The 16292-nt window shown below is 45.7% G+C and overlaps 2 protein-coding genes across 3 annotated transcripts in view; both read left to right on the top strand.

The window, feature by feature from the left end:
• The window catches only part of LOC146174041 (uncharacterized), a 264164-nt gene that overhangs the window by 77459 nt on the left and 170413 nt on the right, over positions 1-16292 (top strand). The window lies entirely within an intron of this gene.
• LOC146174045 (uncharacterized) overlaps positions 10689-16292 on the top strand; it is a 66529-nt gene continuing 60925 nt past the window's right edge. The window contains exons 1-2 of the mRNA XM_084584254.1: positions 10689-10727; positions 16172-16281. Of these exons, the coding sequence (XP_084440380.1) occupies positions 10689-10727; positions 16172-16281 (149 nt within the window). The remainder of the gene's footprint in view (positions 10728-16171; positions 16282-16292) is intronic.

The raw sequence follows: 16292 nt of genomic DNA, 5'->3' as shown, positions 1-16292 counted from the left end.
CAGACCGCACCTAGCCGGACTGGAGATAAGAACGATCTGTTAAGTCCGTAATACCGTGCACAGTTCACCTGTCCTTGCGTAAGAATAGCCAGGTCTGCAACGTTTTCATGAGCAGATATAGTGGATCGATATTTTTGTGCCTGATCGGCACTTAGTTCTGACACTAAGTCCTTTGCCTGCGTAGTCTCATCCTCAAGGACTTCGAGATAATGACAAATAGGTCTCGACGACATCGGTGACAGCAGTATATCCAAATGTTCTTTTTCAATAAATTTTGAAGCTCTGTTCACAATATCGTTGAGGACCTCTTTGCAAATTATTTCGTCTTCGTGAAGTGTCGATCGCTCCACTATTTCTTTCAATGCGCACACAACATCTGGGTATTGCAGCAGGATGGTGCGACACGGAGGTTTGACATCCCGGCAGATGGGCTTTTGACCTGCTTTACGAAGCGAGAAATACAAAATGACATTACCCAAGATGCTTACAGATTAGAAGCAAGGTAATAAAGATACTCTCATAGTAATGCTCGTACGGTTAGTTTCCTAACACAAGTAGTTGCTAAAAAAAGAAATAAAATTAATAGGGAGGAAAAAGAAAGGCCAATGCGATAAGAAGCATGTTAAGAGTTTTATTGGATGTCGTGTGGGAGTGATTTATGGGGCTCCTCTGACGTGCGCTAAAGTATATATTGGGCAAACTGGAAGATGTATTAATGATAGAATGAGGGAACACGAGAAGTCCATAGAAAATGGCAAAGGGTCAAATTTAGCCTTGCACTGCCACAAGTGCAAGTGTGAGCCATTGTTTAGCAGGCTAAACATATTAGGCAAGAGTCGGGATAAGATGGCACGCTAAATTTTAGAGGCGTATTGGATACAGAAGAAAGAAGAGAAATGCATTAGTGAAGCTTTGTTGAGTTTACGTAGAAAAGAATTCAATTTTATTGAGCAATCCTCCTGAGTAATGCAAATAACGAGATTATTATCGGGCCTCAAGCTGTTATTCTGGGCCTAAAGTTGTTATTCTTGGACTCATCTTACGTTTTGGGGCCATGGTAGTTTACAGAATTTTTTCCCTCAAGTACATGGGCTTCGTGGCTTCGTAGATGTTGGCAAGTTAAAGTTTCTCAATACATAGGGACTACACAAGTTATGTGGTGTGAATGGACATGTCCTACTGTATATGTGTGGCGGTGGTTTTTAGTGTATGACTATGTGACTATGTGGTGATATTTGCTTGTCCAGCGTGGTATGAGTTACTGGGCAAAGCAGAGGTGTGGAGTAACAAGACCGTGTAGAATTTGTGACTGTCATGTTTGGACGATGTTTATGGTCTGAGAGGAAGAAAGTGCCACTATCCCCTTGGTAAAGAAGAGGAAGAAGAGAAGAAGAGGAAGAGGAGATTGGTCACCGCCATGTTTGGACGATGTTATGGTCTGCGAGGAAGAGAGTGCCATTATCCCCTTGGCAAAGAAGAGGAAGATAAGAAAAAGAGGAAGCTGAGACGTGCCTGAGTGTAGAAGAGGAGGAGTGGTGAAGAGGAAGTGTTTTCATATTCTTATTACAGTTGGTAGTGTGCGCGTGTGTTGTGTATCTTCTCTTGTGTTTGTGTTTGTTGCGCCACATATCTGAATACGATGCAGCACCATCTAGCCCCTCAAGCCGTTATTTTGAGATTCCTTTCTTGTACTGTGGGCCCTTTTATGTGTTCTCATCCTAACTACGCTCAGGTACATGTGCTCATCGCTCGGATTGCTTCTTCGACATCCCGGGCAAGATGCATCACCTTCTGTTTGCGAAAGGGTTTGGTTCCAGCAGAAGTGAGTGGTTTTTTCGGTGTGATTCAGCCGTCTGTTGGTCACGTTAAGAGGATTTGCCGAATTTTGAAATCAGAGTTATGGAGGCAAATTCTGATGTTAAAAGACTGGATTCGTATTATATGCTACACAATACACCCTGTGTGGGTTGCGGAAAGAAAATTGAAGGAAACATGGCGTCTAGTGACCCAGACAACAGAGTTTTTGTGGCTACGATATGTGGCCTTGTGTGCAAGAAAAACGGAAAAGCATACTGGAAAGCCTAGGCAGTTGATTGTTTTGGGGGATATTACTATTCTAGAAAAAGTCGCTGATACCCTAAAGAAGGGCCCGAAATATAGTGTGCCGCCCAAGATTCCAGCTTGTGAGCTTCTGTCCTTGAACAGAAAGATAGCGGATAAAGCTGGTGAAGATCGGGATCAATGCTTCCTGGATGGGCTTGATAGTATTATGAGGACGTCTTGGAACAAGGACAAGGTACCAAAGGAATGTACTGCAGAAGTGGTGAAGTTTTTTGAAAGGAATAATCTTCGATTACTTCAAACGGACAAAGAAGGGGGTTTTGCTGTGATACCGGCTGGACTCTTTGAAGAGAAGGCGACAATTGCAATTGAGAAAAATTTTGTTAAAGTGAAGAAGAAAGTTTGCAGAACAAGAGCTATTGCGTTATGTAATGATAGGAAGCTAACCAGGTTGGCAAAGGGGATCAGTGAATGCAAGAAGGTCTGTTTGGATGTGTTCTTCAATGTTAAGACTCATAAACCGGACTCGCCTTTCAGATGTATTGTATCTGAACGTGATGTGTTGCAGCAGCAGATCAGCCGGTATCTTCTTAAACATTTAAAAAGTTTGGAGGTTCATGATCCCATTGCTACTAAGAATTCTTTTGAAGTGATCAATTTTTTAAAAGATCAAACCAATCTTGGGTACTTTTTTTCTATTGATGTAGAAGATTTGTTCTAATCGGTGCACATTTAGAATTGTTTGAATCGGTGCGGGAATGCATTGAAAGTAATGGGACTATAGACTTTCAGAACTCTGCTGGTGTCAATGTGGACAATTTTCTAGCCCTACTCGAGTTTTACCTTAAGTCCACTGTTGTGTCGTTTGAGTCTGATTTGTATTTGCAGAGAAGGGGCATTTGTATAGGGTCATGTGTTGCCCCAGTTCTATGTAACATCTTTTTATCCTGTGGTAACAGAGCAATTTATACATCCCTTAATGGATCAGGTTTTAAAATATTTAGATATGTTGACGATTTTTAGTCACTGTGGATAAGGGCTCTGCAGTGAGTCAAAGTGTGGAAAGTGTGCTTTCTATTTTTAAGCTACAAGGAAAAGGGCTTACGTTTACTCATGAGCTACCGGTGGACAACAAATTGCAGTTTCTTGATTTAAATATGAAAATTTGTAATGGGGAAGTGTGTTGGAAATATTTTCCCAGGGCTAAAAAAGAGCTACTTCCATATCGATCAGCCCATTCAAAGACTATAAAAAGAGGGATAGCTTCCCTTTGTTTGTAGTCGGCCTTGTTAAAATCATGTGTACATATGGCAGAGGAAAGCTTCAATAATCAATTACAAAGGCTTGAGGTGGCTGGTTTCCCGGTTATGATTATATGTGGGGTGGCGGAGTCTTTGCTTCAAAAAATGAAAGGGAAAAAAGATCGCCAGATATGTTGAGAAATAAACGACCACAAGTGATCCCCTATATACATAGAGTTGCACACTGCCTGAAAAAGGTGGCTGGTAGGTTTGAGGTGCCAGTTTTGTTTTCTGCCCCCAAAAAACTGGGTGGGTTATGTGCATTAATAGGGAGGAAAAAGAAAGGCCAATGCGATAAGAAGCATGTTAAGAGTTTTATTGGATGTCGGGTGGGAGTGATTTATGAGGTTCCTCTGAAATGCGGTAAAGTATATATTGGGCAAACAGGAAGATGTATTAATGATAGAATGAGGGAACACGAGAAGTCCATAGAAAATGGCAAAGGGTCAAATTTAGCCTTACACTGCCACAAGTGCAAGTGTGAGCCATTGTTTAGCAGGCTAAACATATTAGGCAAGAGTTGGGATAAGATGGATAAGATGGTACAACGGCTATCTGGGATTCCATGAAAGGTATAATCTCGCCGGAAACGGCGAGGATCCTGACCTGGAAAGAGTTAACCCGCAGAGTTGGCCTAATACGAACCCCAGCGCATGTGTCACTTCCCGGCAATGAAGCGGCACACTAGTTAGTCCAAGATATCTACTTTCGGCCAAACGTAGAACCACCGAATTGTCAGAACCTAAATGAATGCGCAGAAAGCTATTCTGAAATCGTGAATTATAGATTAAGCAGGAAACTTACTGGCACTACCGGATAAGATGCTAAGCAATAGAGAGGCGACCGCATGGCGGCGACTGCAAGCTGGAAATTTCGTTAACCCAATATAGGCGTTTTATGTCCAACCAGGGGAATATGTAAATGAGATATGTAAAGCCTGCGGATAGAGGGGTACCCTCGACCACATAATATGGGAATACGTCGACTCCCCTGGAGTCGAAAAAAATATAAATAACACAGAGAGCTGGGTAGCCCTGCTGCTGAGCGAAGGCCCCGCTCGGCAGCAACAAGCCGTCCGCCTGGGGGCCGAGGCCGCGAAGAGACAAAATCGCTTTGTTAGCCTTCAGTCGCGGAGGCTGCGGCCTGCCTGCTGAGGGTAGGGAGCAGAAGGCCCCCATTTCCGATGGACATTAAAAGTTGTTATCCATCCATTCCCGCATATACGAAGCTGACTCCGCTGGGCGTTCGATCCAGGCATTTGTGCGGTGCCTTTCATTTTTGGTTTTCTCGAATGCCTCACCACAGAACATATAGAATTAGACGCAGTGCAGCAGGTATCAGCGGGGTTTAAAATTGGTTAACATCAAAGACAAGGGGCAGTATCTGTCACAATTCTACGCAGGCACCTTAATCGAGCTGTAGAGAGTAGGAGAAAGGTGACAGTGAAAGAAGAGAGAGAGAGAGGTGCCGTAGTGGAAGGCTTCGGACGACCACAAAGCGTCCTTCATGACAGTCAAGAACTGTTAGTGGACTGTTTCTTGAACGGATATGTGCGAAAAATTAAGAAGTTTGCTGTAATTGTATTGTTGTGAAATTGTTGCCTCAATCTATCAAAAAGGTGAAACAGCTGATGAGCTGAGCTCCAATTTCGCATTGGGAAGTAACGTAATCGTCGGCCAATTTTTATCTGTGGCTGGTGGAACTTCACAGTTCGATGCGTTATGCTGTGAGCTTATGGGTGGGTGCGAATAGGTACTGAAATAAAATCAAAGCTCTACCGGACGTAATTTGCTTTTGACCCTATCCAACGTAAAGCAGTCGTAATTTCCAATGGTGGATGTCTTTAGTGTTTTGAATCTTGATTGCTGCTAACGCGGAACATTGCGAGCTCAACGTTAGATACACATTGTGTTTACGTGTAGTTTGAAATCACGTGTTTTCTTTATATTACTATGTTGTTCCTTTATTATAAATCAAATAAACCTTGAAGAAGTACCTAACAACGGCACCTCTTTCTATGCGCATTCACTCCCTCTTTCCTCCCTTCCCTTACAGCGAGTTACAGGTGCCTACAGAAACAAGTGCGACAGATTATGTGCCGTTCCTTTCCTGTTAACCAATTATTATTATTATTGCTTGACATTTAGACAAGAACTGTGCATATTTTAATTTCTTCTTCATTTCAGTGCGCAATACTTTTTGATCTGCAAGTATTTCTACTTGCCTCACTCTCTAAAGTTATTATGGTAAATTCGCAGAAAATCTTGATTAAAACAATAAATCAAGCGGGAGTTTGATACTGATAAGAAGTTTAAAAAAACAGTCGTATCACAGTCACACTTGATGCGAGGTTTGAAGGCAGGTATAGAGAGTCCGCGGAGCATTGTGCGCTGCCCTGTCCTCCTTTATGCGTGTGTTGTTTAAAAACGCTGTCTCAGAGATTTTGCAACAAAGAATAGACGTCTCAGAACAATGTTTCTTTTCTCGGTGATGTGTTTCGTTTCTCAAGAGTTTGGAAATGACTGTATTCGTATTGGTATAAGCTGAATATTTTCTTTCAATATTCTGAATACAGGCAATCAAAACATTCATGCAGTACATTATTCGAAGGGGTGCCATTCCGAGGAGCTCATGCTCTAAACGTATGGCGGGTACGCAGTCAGGATGGACACAGATAAATTGGCATTACCAGTGGTGCAAATGTGTCGCTCAGAACATCGCCGAGTACCCAAACCTAGCTTACTTTGGAAAACCTCCATCAATGCGTATGAATGGACATCTGTTGGGCATATGCAATGCAACAGTGAACGTGCAACAATGCAATTATAAATAATTGTCCGTCACAATAATTAAATTTAGCAGTCGAGTCACACTCATTTCATTTCAGCTCCCATTCATCACCAGCAGTCATTATGCACACACTATTTTGGTTCCATGCCATTATTATTTTTGATTGAGTTTCGAGTCATCCGGGTAACCTTTTGTAGACAAATGACAATAGGTTTCGTTTCGACCCATTATAATGACATTTTAATTTGGATACAATTTCACCAAGGTGTTTTAGCGCGCAGCTCTTTGGCGCTCGTTCCTGGGTTTCGCGTCGGCGTCGGCGTCGGCCTCGTAACCAGCGCCTCCCCACTTTCATCCCCCCAGTTCGAGCCGGCGCTTGGCAACCGAAGCCTCGCAGGAAGCGCGGAGCAGCTGGAGAACACAAGGAAAGGAAGGGGGTTTGGGGGGGGGGAGAGGGGTCGCCGGAGGAAGCGCTAGCAGCGACTGTCTGATGCCGCTGCCGCCGCTAGCGAGTCAAGACAACGTGACCGCGCAGATAATAATAATAATTGGTTCACAGGAAGGGAAAGGCGCAGTATCTGTCACACGAGTTTGTGGACACCTGAACCGCGCCGTAAGGGAAGGGAGGAAGGTGGGAGTTAAAGTGTAAAGAGAGAAAGAGGAGCCGTAGTGGAGGGCTACGGAGTAATTTCGACCACTTGGGGATCTTTAACGTGCGCTGCCATCGCACAGCACACGGACGCCTCTTCGTTTTGCCTCCATCGAAACGCAGCCGCCGAGGTCGGGTTCGAACCCGGGTATTCCTGACAGTAGTCGGGCGTCTTACCACTGTACCACCCCGGCGGGGCATGACCGCGTAGAAAAACTGATTTATTTTTTATAGGAAGGGGAAGGCGCGGTAACTGTCTCACTTGTTTTCTGTAGACACCGATGGCCAGAGCAGCGGCGGTCGGAAAAATCCTCTATGGTACACCGGTCCTCCAACTGTCGAAGACTGACTTCGCTAAGGTCGAACGCCTTCATCGCGCTACACTACGCACTATTACCGGTCTACCTAAGCACACTCCTATAGCCGAACTTGAGCGTTTTGCCGCTCTTCCACCGCTCACTACCATCGTTACCGAGTCACAGACGCGTCATCGAATACGTCTAGAGAACACTGTCCAGGGGCGTCGCCTGCTGGCCTGGGATGAACAGCGTAACGACAAAACACCAGCCCTATATGCATCACTTCCCCCTTGGGAGATGCAAGTAGTCACACGCGTCCATCGCCGACCTATAAACCGCGATTTTGTCATTCCCCGGGAGCTCCTAGCTGCCCATCACCGACAAGAGCGAATCCCCGATACGACTGACATATACACCGACGCATCCATTACAAGCGAATTCGCATCTATGGCCTGGGTATGCGATGACAACCCTTCCCTTTCAGGCGCTTATGCCTGCCATCTACCTCAGGGTACCCCTCTTCACGCTGAACTCCTCGCGATTTGGGGAGCCTTGTCAGGAGTGCCTTGCACCGGAACTGGGTCACTACGTATTCTTACTGATTCCTTTGAAGCTTACAAGGAAATCGCTACTCCGGGTTCACAAGATGCAACAGCTACGGCTATACAGCGCCTCCTTAAACGCCACCAACTCGCGACCAGAACTGTCGCTATTCACTGGACCCCAGGTCACTCGGACGAATCAGGGGGCAATGCGGCGGCACACGCCGCGGCTGCCTTGGCAGGTGGGATGTCCACATTTACTTCCCCACCCCCCTTGCTTCATCCTTATTCGACCTTGGGCGGGCAACTCACCCCTTCTCTTGCCCTTATGCACTATACTCGGACCAGTCTTCGTAGCCTCAGTCAGCATCGCATGCAGGTGGCCACACCAGACCCACCTTTTACGAGAAGAACCCACCTCACCCGAAGTCAAGAAGTCTTTTTGAATAAGCTCATCGCCCATGCGGCTTACACGCCACGTATTATGGCCCGCTGGCGTCAGTATAAAGAGAAAATGATTGCGTGCCCCCACTGTACGACTCTAACCTGCGGCGGCATATCTCATTTACTTTGGGAATGCCCTGCTTTTTCTACTGGACGCCCCGAGATCGAACCCTACCGCCTGAACTACCGTTCCCTTCTAGAAACTGATGCAAACACACAGATGATATTTGCCAACTATGGCTCGCTTAGTGGCCTGATTAGAGCAATGTGATTCGAGTGACGACCTAAATAAACAATGAAGATTATGTCTACTCCCCTTTATCCCCATCCATGGCCATGAGCCTTCCCATTCAATAAAGGACATTCAATCAATCAACCGCAACCAAGCCGTAAGGGAAGGAAGGAAGGCGACAGTGAAAGTGGAAAGAGAGAAAGAGGAGTCGTAGTGGAGGGCTACGGAGTAATTTCGACCACCTGGGGATCTTTAACGTTCGCTCACATCGCACAGCACACGGACGCCTCTTCGTATCCCGTTCCTCTCGCTCGTAACGCGTCCCACGGCTGTGACAACCTCGCGAGGCACTTGTATAGATCTAGTCTTTGAGAATCAAGCATTAGTGTACCAAGTCGAACATATATGAGTCTATTTCTCCGACCACAAAGCTTCCTTCATGACTGTCAAGAACTGTTAGTGGAGTCTTTGTTAAAGGAATACGTGTGAAAAATAAAAAAAAAAAATCTGTAATAGCGCATACATGTGTGGCTCGATTTCTTTGCCTCAATCTATCGAAAAGGTGAAACAGCTTATTTGCTGCGCTCAAATTTCGCATTAGGAAGTAATCGTCGGTATTTTTTTTTTAGCGGGACTTTTGTGAATTCTATTGACGGTCCAGGTTGAATAGAAGGTGACCATCTGCTGGCCAAGCTCCTAAAACTCAGATATCGGCCTTTTATCGATTTATCAAGGCCGATTTTCTGATGGTTTTGACCAAATTGTTCAGTGGCCCATGAAAACTTATAGTAACCTACGATCAATTTTTGCAATCAATTTTCCGTAAGCCGCTCAACATATTGAGGATGCTTGAGCTAACTGTCAAAGGGTGAGGATCATGTTCAGATTTGTGGCAGAGGTAACTCTGGCAGCTGTTATATTCACATGGTGCTGTAAATTGATTTCGGTTTAACTCTAAAGATGCGTTTTTGCAGTGAAGACTCACAATGTAAGTTCAGATCGCGTCTCACACGAGTCGGTTTGCTTAGCTTTATTAGCGAAGTGGGTCTTTTGCACTACACCCATTATTATAATTTGGTAATATATTAAAACATTATTAACTGTTAAGATACAATACCATATTATTATATACCTCCGATTATTATATTTTCTTTTTATATGAAACTGCAGTACTGTGACTTCAGCCTATTTTTCCTTTTCTTGTTTCTGTACCAACATTTGAATATCACTTGCTTTTGGTTGTTTCAAGTATCTCTTAATGTATCAGATCCGATTTTTTTCGTGTGTTTATTGACTCTAGTACCATGGGGACCCCATGACAAAAAACGCATAGGCCGTTTTAATAAATATACTTGCTTTTGGTTGTTTCAAGTATCTCCTAATATATCAGATCCGATTTTTTTCGTGTGTTTATTGACTCTAGTACCATGGGGACCCCATGACAAAAAACGCATAGGCCGTTTTAATAAATATACTTGCTTTTGGTTGTTTCAAGTATCTCCTAATATATCAGATCCGATTTTTTTCGTGTGTTTATAGACTCTAGTACCATGGGGACCCCATGACAAAAAACGCATAGGCCGTTTTAATAAATATACTTGCTTTTGGTTGTTTCAAGTATCTCCTAATATATCAGATCCGATTTTTTTCGTGTGTTTATTGACTCTAGTACCATGGGGACCCCATGACAAAAAACGCATAGGCCGTTTTAATAAATTACTCTATAATGTGTATCCCGACTGCCAATAGTCGCCGATAATGTACTAAGGCGAAAGCCTTAGTTGAATATGTTCGCGATTTCGTGTCTGATGGAAATGGACGCAGAACGTGGACGTAAACATGTACCCAGGCCTTCTGTTATTCAGTAATAAATTAGGAATAAAGGAATCATTATATAAGCCAGAGGATTAAAAAATGTCACCGCATAAAAAATGTAGTGGATGTGGAATAATTAGTTAACCATTTAAAAGCAAGAAGTCATTAAACATCAAAATGACCATGGGCGTGTATAGACGTGCAAACCGCAAGTGCCGCCAGAATTATACGGAAGTCGTCGGCGTGCCAGCTCTGTGCCGTGTGACGTCCCCCGCTCCTAGCGCATGCGCAGCTTGGCCTTCCAGAGCTCCGGGAAATGACTCAGCGGCTAGTAGTGTTGCTTTTGAAACGAAACCAAGAAAGTTCGTCCGCGCCACCTCCGCTTAAGGCGCTTATGGCTCGTCTTAAAACGTCATGTCGCTATCAGAACGCCACGCGATAGGAGTGACGCGGTACCGTCAATTCCATACTTCAAAGAGCACTTCAATGTACGCGCGCCAAGGAAAGCCACGGGACAGGAGAGAAGATGTAACATGAAAACTCACATTTGCCCAGATGAACACAAGCCCTCTCGTCGAGACGTTGGCTCGGCCTGTGAGTTGAGGCTCCCTTGTAACCTTATTCAGTGCTCTTTCGTAACTGTAGGAGAAAGTGTGATACACAGCGCCTCTCTGTTCCAGTAAAGCGATTATTATTATATATAGCACTGCAACGAACGCCCGCCAAGGAAATGAAATATACATTGTGCTGCACACGCCCCGACATTGCAAGCAAGAGCTATAAAAGCGGTGCGAGACATACCGTGTACAGCGGCAAAGCTCATGATTTCGCATTTGCCCGGTACAAATTGGCCCCGCCGGTATTATCGAACGCTGTTTACAAAGCAAGACGTGGAAGTAAAACGCATTCAAAGGAAAGTTTCTGGGCGCTTTACCGCGATTAGATGATGAGCAGAAAGATAGGCTGGAGCTGTCAATAACCGCGTCAGAGGTCGAGCTTGCCAGGAAAATCTCCCGGCCCCGACGGGTTAAGCGCGGCGTTCTACAAAGCATACAAACATGAAATAGTGCCGGTACTGACAGCCGTGTACAACGAGTCCTACAACGTAAATGTATTGCCCCCGTCTTATGGCAAATCCCACACAGTGTTGATTCCTAAATACAATGAAGCAGATAAGTTACAAATGGTTACAGCATATCGCCCCATCGCACTCACAAATGTAGACTACAAAGTATTTATTAAAATTCTAGCCCGTAGACTACAGTCAGTAATTCAACAGTTAGTTGGACCACACCAGACGTGTGGGATCAAAGGTAGATCCATTGTTTCCAATGTGCATAAAGTGAGGAGTGTGCTTGAGTGTTGTGATCACACAAACAGTCGTGTAGCCATCCTTCAGTTTGATCTGGAGAAAGCATTTGATTGTGTCTCACATGAAACCCTGTTCTGCATACTCGACCATATGAATGTAGGGTCCGTCATTCGCGAGGGAGTGGCCATGGCGTACCGAAGCTGCACGACAAGATTGATTGTAAATAAGAGTTTGGGGGCCCCCATAAACGTGCAGCGATCGGTGCGCCAAGGTTGTCTCCTCAGCCCTCTGCTATTCTGCATTTACATCGAGACACTGTGTTTAAATATCATAGAAAACGACAAAATTCGTGGCTTCCAATTGCAAGCTGCAGAGGTTAAGCTGCTGGCATATGCGGAGGATGTGGCTGTATTCGCAGTGAATCGCGAAGGGGTAATCGAGGCCGTGTTGTCTGTAAAAGAATTCACAAAGGTTTCCGGCAGTAAAGTAAATTGGTCAAAGTCCCTGGGGCTTTGGCACGGAGAATGGCCAACGGCGCCCGAGAAGTTCGCAAACATGTCCTGGGTGACAACACCAGTAAAGTACCTGGGAGTCCCACTAGATAGTTATCGCGATAGCGAATCGTACTGGAGAGCACAGACTCAAGCCATGCGGGAAAAGGTGGAGGGGTGGAAAGGGCAACAATTGTCAGTTTTCGCAAGGGCCACAGTGTGCAATATGTTTTTTATGTCGAAGCTGTGGTACGTGATGCAAGTGTTGCATTGTGCAAGGATGAACGCACAGAGACTGCATCGGATATTTGCCATTTTTGTGTGGGCAGCAGAATGGGAACGATGTAGCCGTACAAGTTTGTTGAGCGGGTGAAGGACGGTGGACTGGGTTTGGGGCATTTGTTTCTACGACAGATTGTCAGCAGATTTTTTTTGGTTCGCGATGTAAAAGATCCATTTTTGCGTACTCTGTGCCAATTAAGGCTCGGAAATGCACTGCCGGACTTTGTTGTCTCGACCGAAAGTGTATCGGGACGCATTTTTGGTTATTTTAGAGAAGTTGTCGCTAGTGTGCGATTCCTGTCTGTTCGATTTTCTTATGAAAATTTATCTTGTGTAAGCAGGAAGAAGCTGTACAAGGATTTGTGCGACGTAGTTCTACCCATACCAATGTACAGGGCCTTATACAGTGGAGGACCAGGACGCGACGTACTTAAGCGGGTGAAGGCGATGCAGGTCCCGTCAAATGGTTGGTTGGTTGGTTGGTTCATAGGAAGGGAAAGGCGCAGTATCTGTCACACTTGCTCTGTGGACACCTGAACCGCTCTGTAAGGGAAGGGATGAAGGTGGGAGTGAAAGTGGATAGAGAGAAAGGGGGGCCGTAGTGGAGGGCTACGGAGTAATTTCGACCGCCTGGGGATCTTTAACGTGCGCTGACATCGCACAGCACACGGACGCCACTCCGTTTCGCCTCCATCGAAACGCAGCCGTCGAGGCCGGGATTCGATCCCGGGAACTCCCGTCAAATGCAAAAACGTTTTTCTTTAAGTTACACACTGAAACACTGCCAGTAAAGAAGTTCTTGGACACGAAGAATTTATTTTTACCTTGGGGTTCGCATTGCTTAATTTGTAAACAGCCGGAAACTATAGACCACGTTTTCCTGCATTGTTGGGAAGGGGTGTAATTTTGGGATATTTTACAAAGGACTTTAAAAAAGGAATTTTCATTAGACGCATGGTATTAGGTACTTGCCAGTAAAGAATGAGGATGGGGTGCCATTTGACCTTATTATGCTAATGGCCCTCCACTGTATTTGGCGCTCGAGAATGGCAGGATACCATTGCGATCCTGACGCACGGCCAGCACGGATCTATTTTCGAGAAGCCATGAATAGATATATTGAAATTCAGAAACGCTCCTGAAGCTCCCGAGTGGCTCGGAAGATTGGAGCCATTAGTGACCCTAAGAGAATTTTAGCACGACGACGCCACAACCCACCTGGATGATTGTTGTATTAATGAATGCTCGTTGTGCCCTGTAAGTGGTTTTGTGTATTGTGCTGAAGTCAGGCAATAAAGAAAAAGAAAAGCCGTTGTGGTGCAGCGGTAAGACGGCCGATTACAGCGCCGGAGTACCCGGGTTCGAACCCCACCGCGGAGGCTGCGTTTCGATGGAGGCGAAACGAAGAGGCGTCGTGTGCTGTGAGACGACAGCGTACATTAAAGATCCCCAGGTGGTCGAAATTTCTCCGTAGCCCTCCACTACCGGCTCCTCTTTCTTTCTTTCCACTTTCGCTTCCACCTTCCTCCATTTCCTTACGGCGCGGTTGAGGCGTCCACAAAAACAAGTGTGACAGATACTGCGGCTTTCCTTAATTGTGAACCAATTATTTTTATTATTATATTCAGTGCAGATTCTCCAGCGCACTCGGAATTTTACGGCAAAAAGTCTAGAAGGAAAAGGTGGCAGTTCCTAGCCCTACGGGGATGGGAAGGCAGGTCAACGCCGCCTGCGGCGGGGGCTAGCAAGCCACCAAAGTTTATCGGTTGTAGCCTGTAGGTCGTCATTGCACCCGCCACTGCTTCAGTGGTGGACGACGGCTGTTGTTGCGGCGCCGGTCGTTCTCTCCCTCTTTTTTTTCTTTCTTCTCTATTTTCTCTTCTGTCGACACGAGGCAGCGGAGGTGGCTCAGCTACAGAGCCAGTAGCAGGCCCGTAAATTTTCTTTTCCTTCTTAGCTGACTTTCCCTATTCCTTCCACTTATTGTGAATAAAGTTTTGTCAGCCAGTCTTTTCCTTCCTACAGCCACAACAACAACACAAAATCTTTATAAGCTCATCTGTGTTGGCAGAATATGTGCATTCGCGAGATGTATCTGGGAGATTCCGCGGGATATCAAAGTAATTCTGCATGACCATTAAGTAAAAAAAATCATTCTCCACATTTAATTGGACTCCTACACCTCTGATTACCAGCTGAGAAAGTTAACAGACTACGTCCAGGCGGGCACGTAAGAAACATGTCTCGTCTTGTTCTTGTCTATCGTTCCTTCTGTCTTTGGCAACCAAGGGGCTCAACGACGCGTCTTCAACACAGTCCCCAGGAGAGCGCCTGGCACACACCATCTGCCACCAGCTATAAGTCGAATCGCGGCAACGAGCACGCGCCATAACCGCCGAATGGAGCTCCTCACCAGGAATGACGAAAGAAGCGCTGTAGATCGGCGTGGATCGGTGTGGTTCCGGCAAATAAACACTACAGTAAATCACCCCAAAGGCTTTCGCCTTATCACTCTTAAAGGGTCTAAGTGCCTTCGCATTTTTAGAGTTCCGCCACTGCCACGTTGTACGCACGCCCTTCCTTTATACAATTCCTACGCGCCTTAAAAAAACGCAAAAACTGAAGCTTGATGCATCAAAGTTAGAAATTAGGTTGATGTTCTGCACATCTGTTCTACATTGAACTTATGTGTCAACCTTGTCATGTTACAACGTGAAAATAAATGTCAGGTTGGTTGGTTCACAGGAAGGGAAAGGCGCAGTATCTGTCACACTTCTTCTGTGGACACCTGAACCGCACCGTAAGGGAAGGGAGGATGGTGGGAGTGAATAGTCGGAGTTCCCGGGTTCGAACCCGACCTCGGCGGCTGCGTTTCGATGGAGGCGAAACGAAGTGGCGCCCGTGTGCTGTGCGATGTCAGCGCACGTTAAAGATCCTCAGGTGGTCGAAATTACTCTGCAGCCCTCCACTACGGCTCCCCTTTCTCTCTTTCTACTTTCGCTCCAGCCTTGCTCCCTTCCCTTACGGCGCGGTTCAGGTGTCCATCGAGCAAGTGTGACAGATACTGCGCCTTTCCCTTCCTGTTAACCAACCAACCTGACATTTATTTTGACATTGTAACATGGTAAGGTTGACATATAAGTTCAATGTAGAACAGATGTGCAGAACATCAACCTAAATTTCTAACTTTGATGCATATTTTCATTCGGAAACCAGAAGAAAAAGCATTACTGACGCAAAAGTGCAAGCTAGTTGGCGAAAATTTATAATCATTATGGTACGCTTTATTTCGTTTTAAAAATGCCAAGGGTAACCTGAAATTCGCAGTCCGAAGTACGTGTGGTGCACATCTTATCTGCCAGTTTAAAATTAGATATGCTATAATTAAGGTCATGAGCCGCTTCCATTTTAAGCAGAATATAAGCCATAATTCGCTGCACATATTTCTCAATTTATATTTTGGCATGCGATTCGGCTAAGAAACCACAGTGACAGCTCGAATTCCCTGCTGTCTAAAGCTGAGAAGTTCCTCAACATTCATATAAAATGAGAACTTACGCAACGCGCTGTCCTTTTTGATTGTAAGATGTTAAGGAAGTGTTATACCGAATTGATGGTCCAGTTAGATTATGGGCAATGCAAACTGTAGTGCACAATTGAAATTAAAGATAGGGCTTTTGGCTGCTTGAAAACTGAGGCTAGCTGCGGTGAATTTTCTCTCCAGTTTAAATCTAGCATCACACTTCAGTGTTCTTTCTTCACATACAAAACGAAGCAGCAACAAGCACCAATCAGCATGTACAACAACAAGAGCTGCAGTAGTAGCAGCAGCAGCAATGGCAGTTGAAGTGGCAGCGGCGGTGGCAGCTGAGGCAGCGGAGCAGCGGCAGCAGCAGCAGCAGTAGCAGTAGCAGTAGCAGCTGAAGCAGCGGCAGCAGCGGCAGCGCCGGCAGCACCGGCATCGGCGGCAGCGGCGGCAGCGGCAGCAGCGGCAGCAGCGGCAGCAGCGGCAGCAGCGCCAGCGGCGGCAGCAGCGGCGGCGTCAGCGGGGCAGCGGCGCCAGGTGGTGATGAA

Source organism: Amblyomma maculatum, chromosome 11, assembly GCF_055883805.1.
Source record: "Amblyomma maculatum isolate TAMU_Amacu chromosome 11, ASM5588380v1, whole genome shotgun sequence".
In the NCBI taxonomy this organism is placed as follows: domain Eukaryota; kingdom Metazoa; phylum Arthropoda; class Arachnida; order Ixodida; family Ixodidae; genus Amblyomma; species Amblyomma maculatum.
The sequence above is the reverse complement of the archived record's forward strand: the minus strand, read 5'-3'. Positions and strand labels throughout refer to the sequence as shown.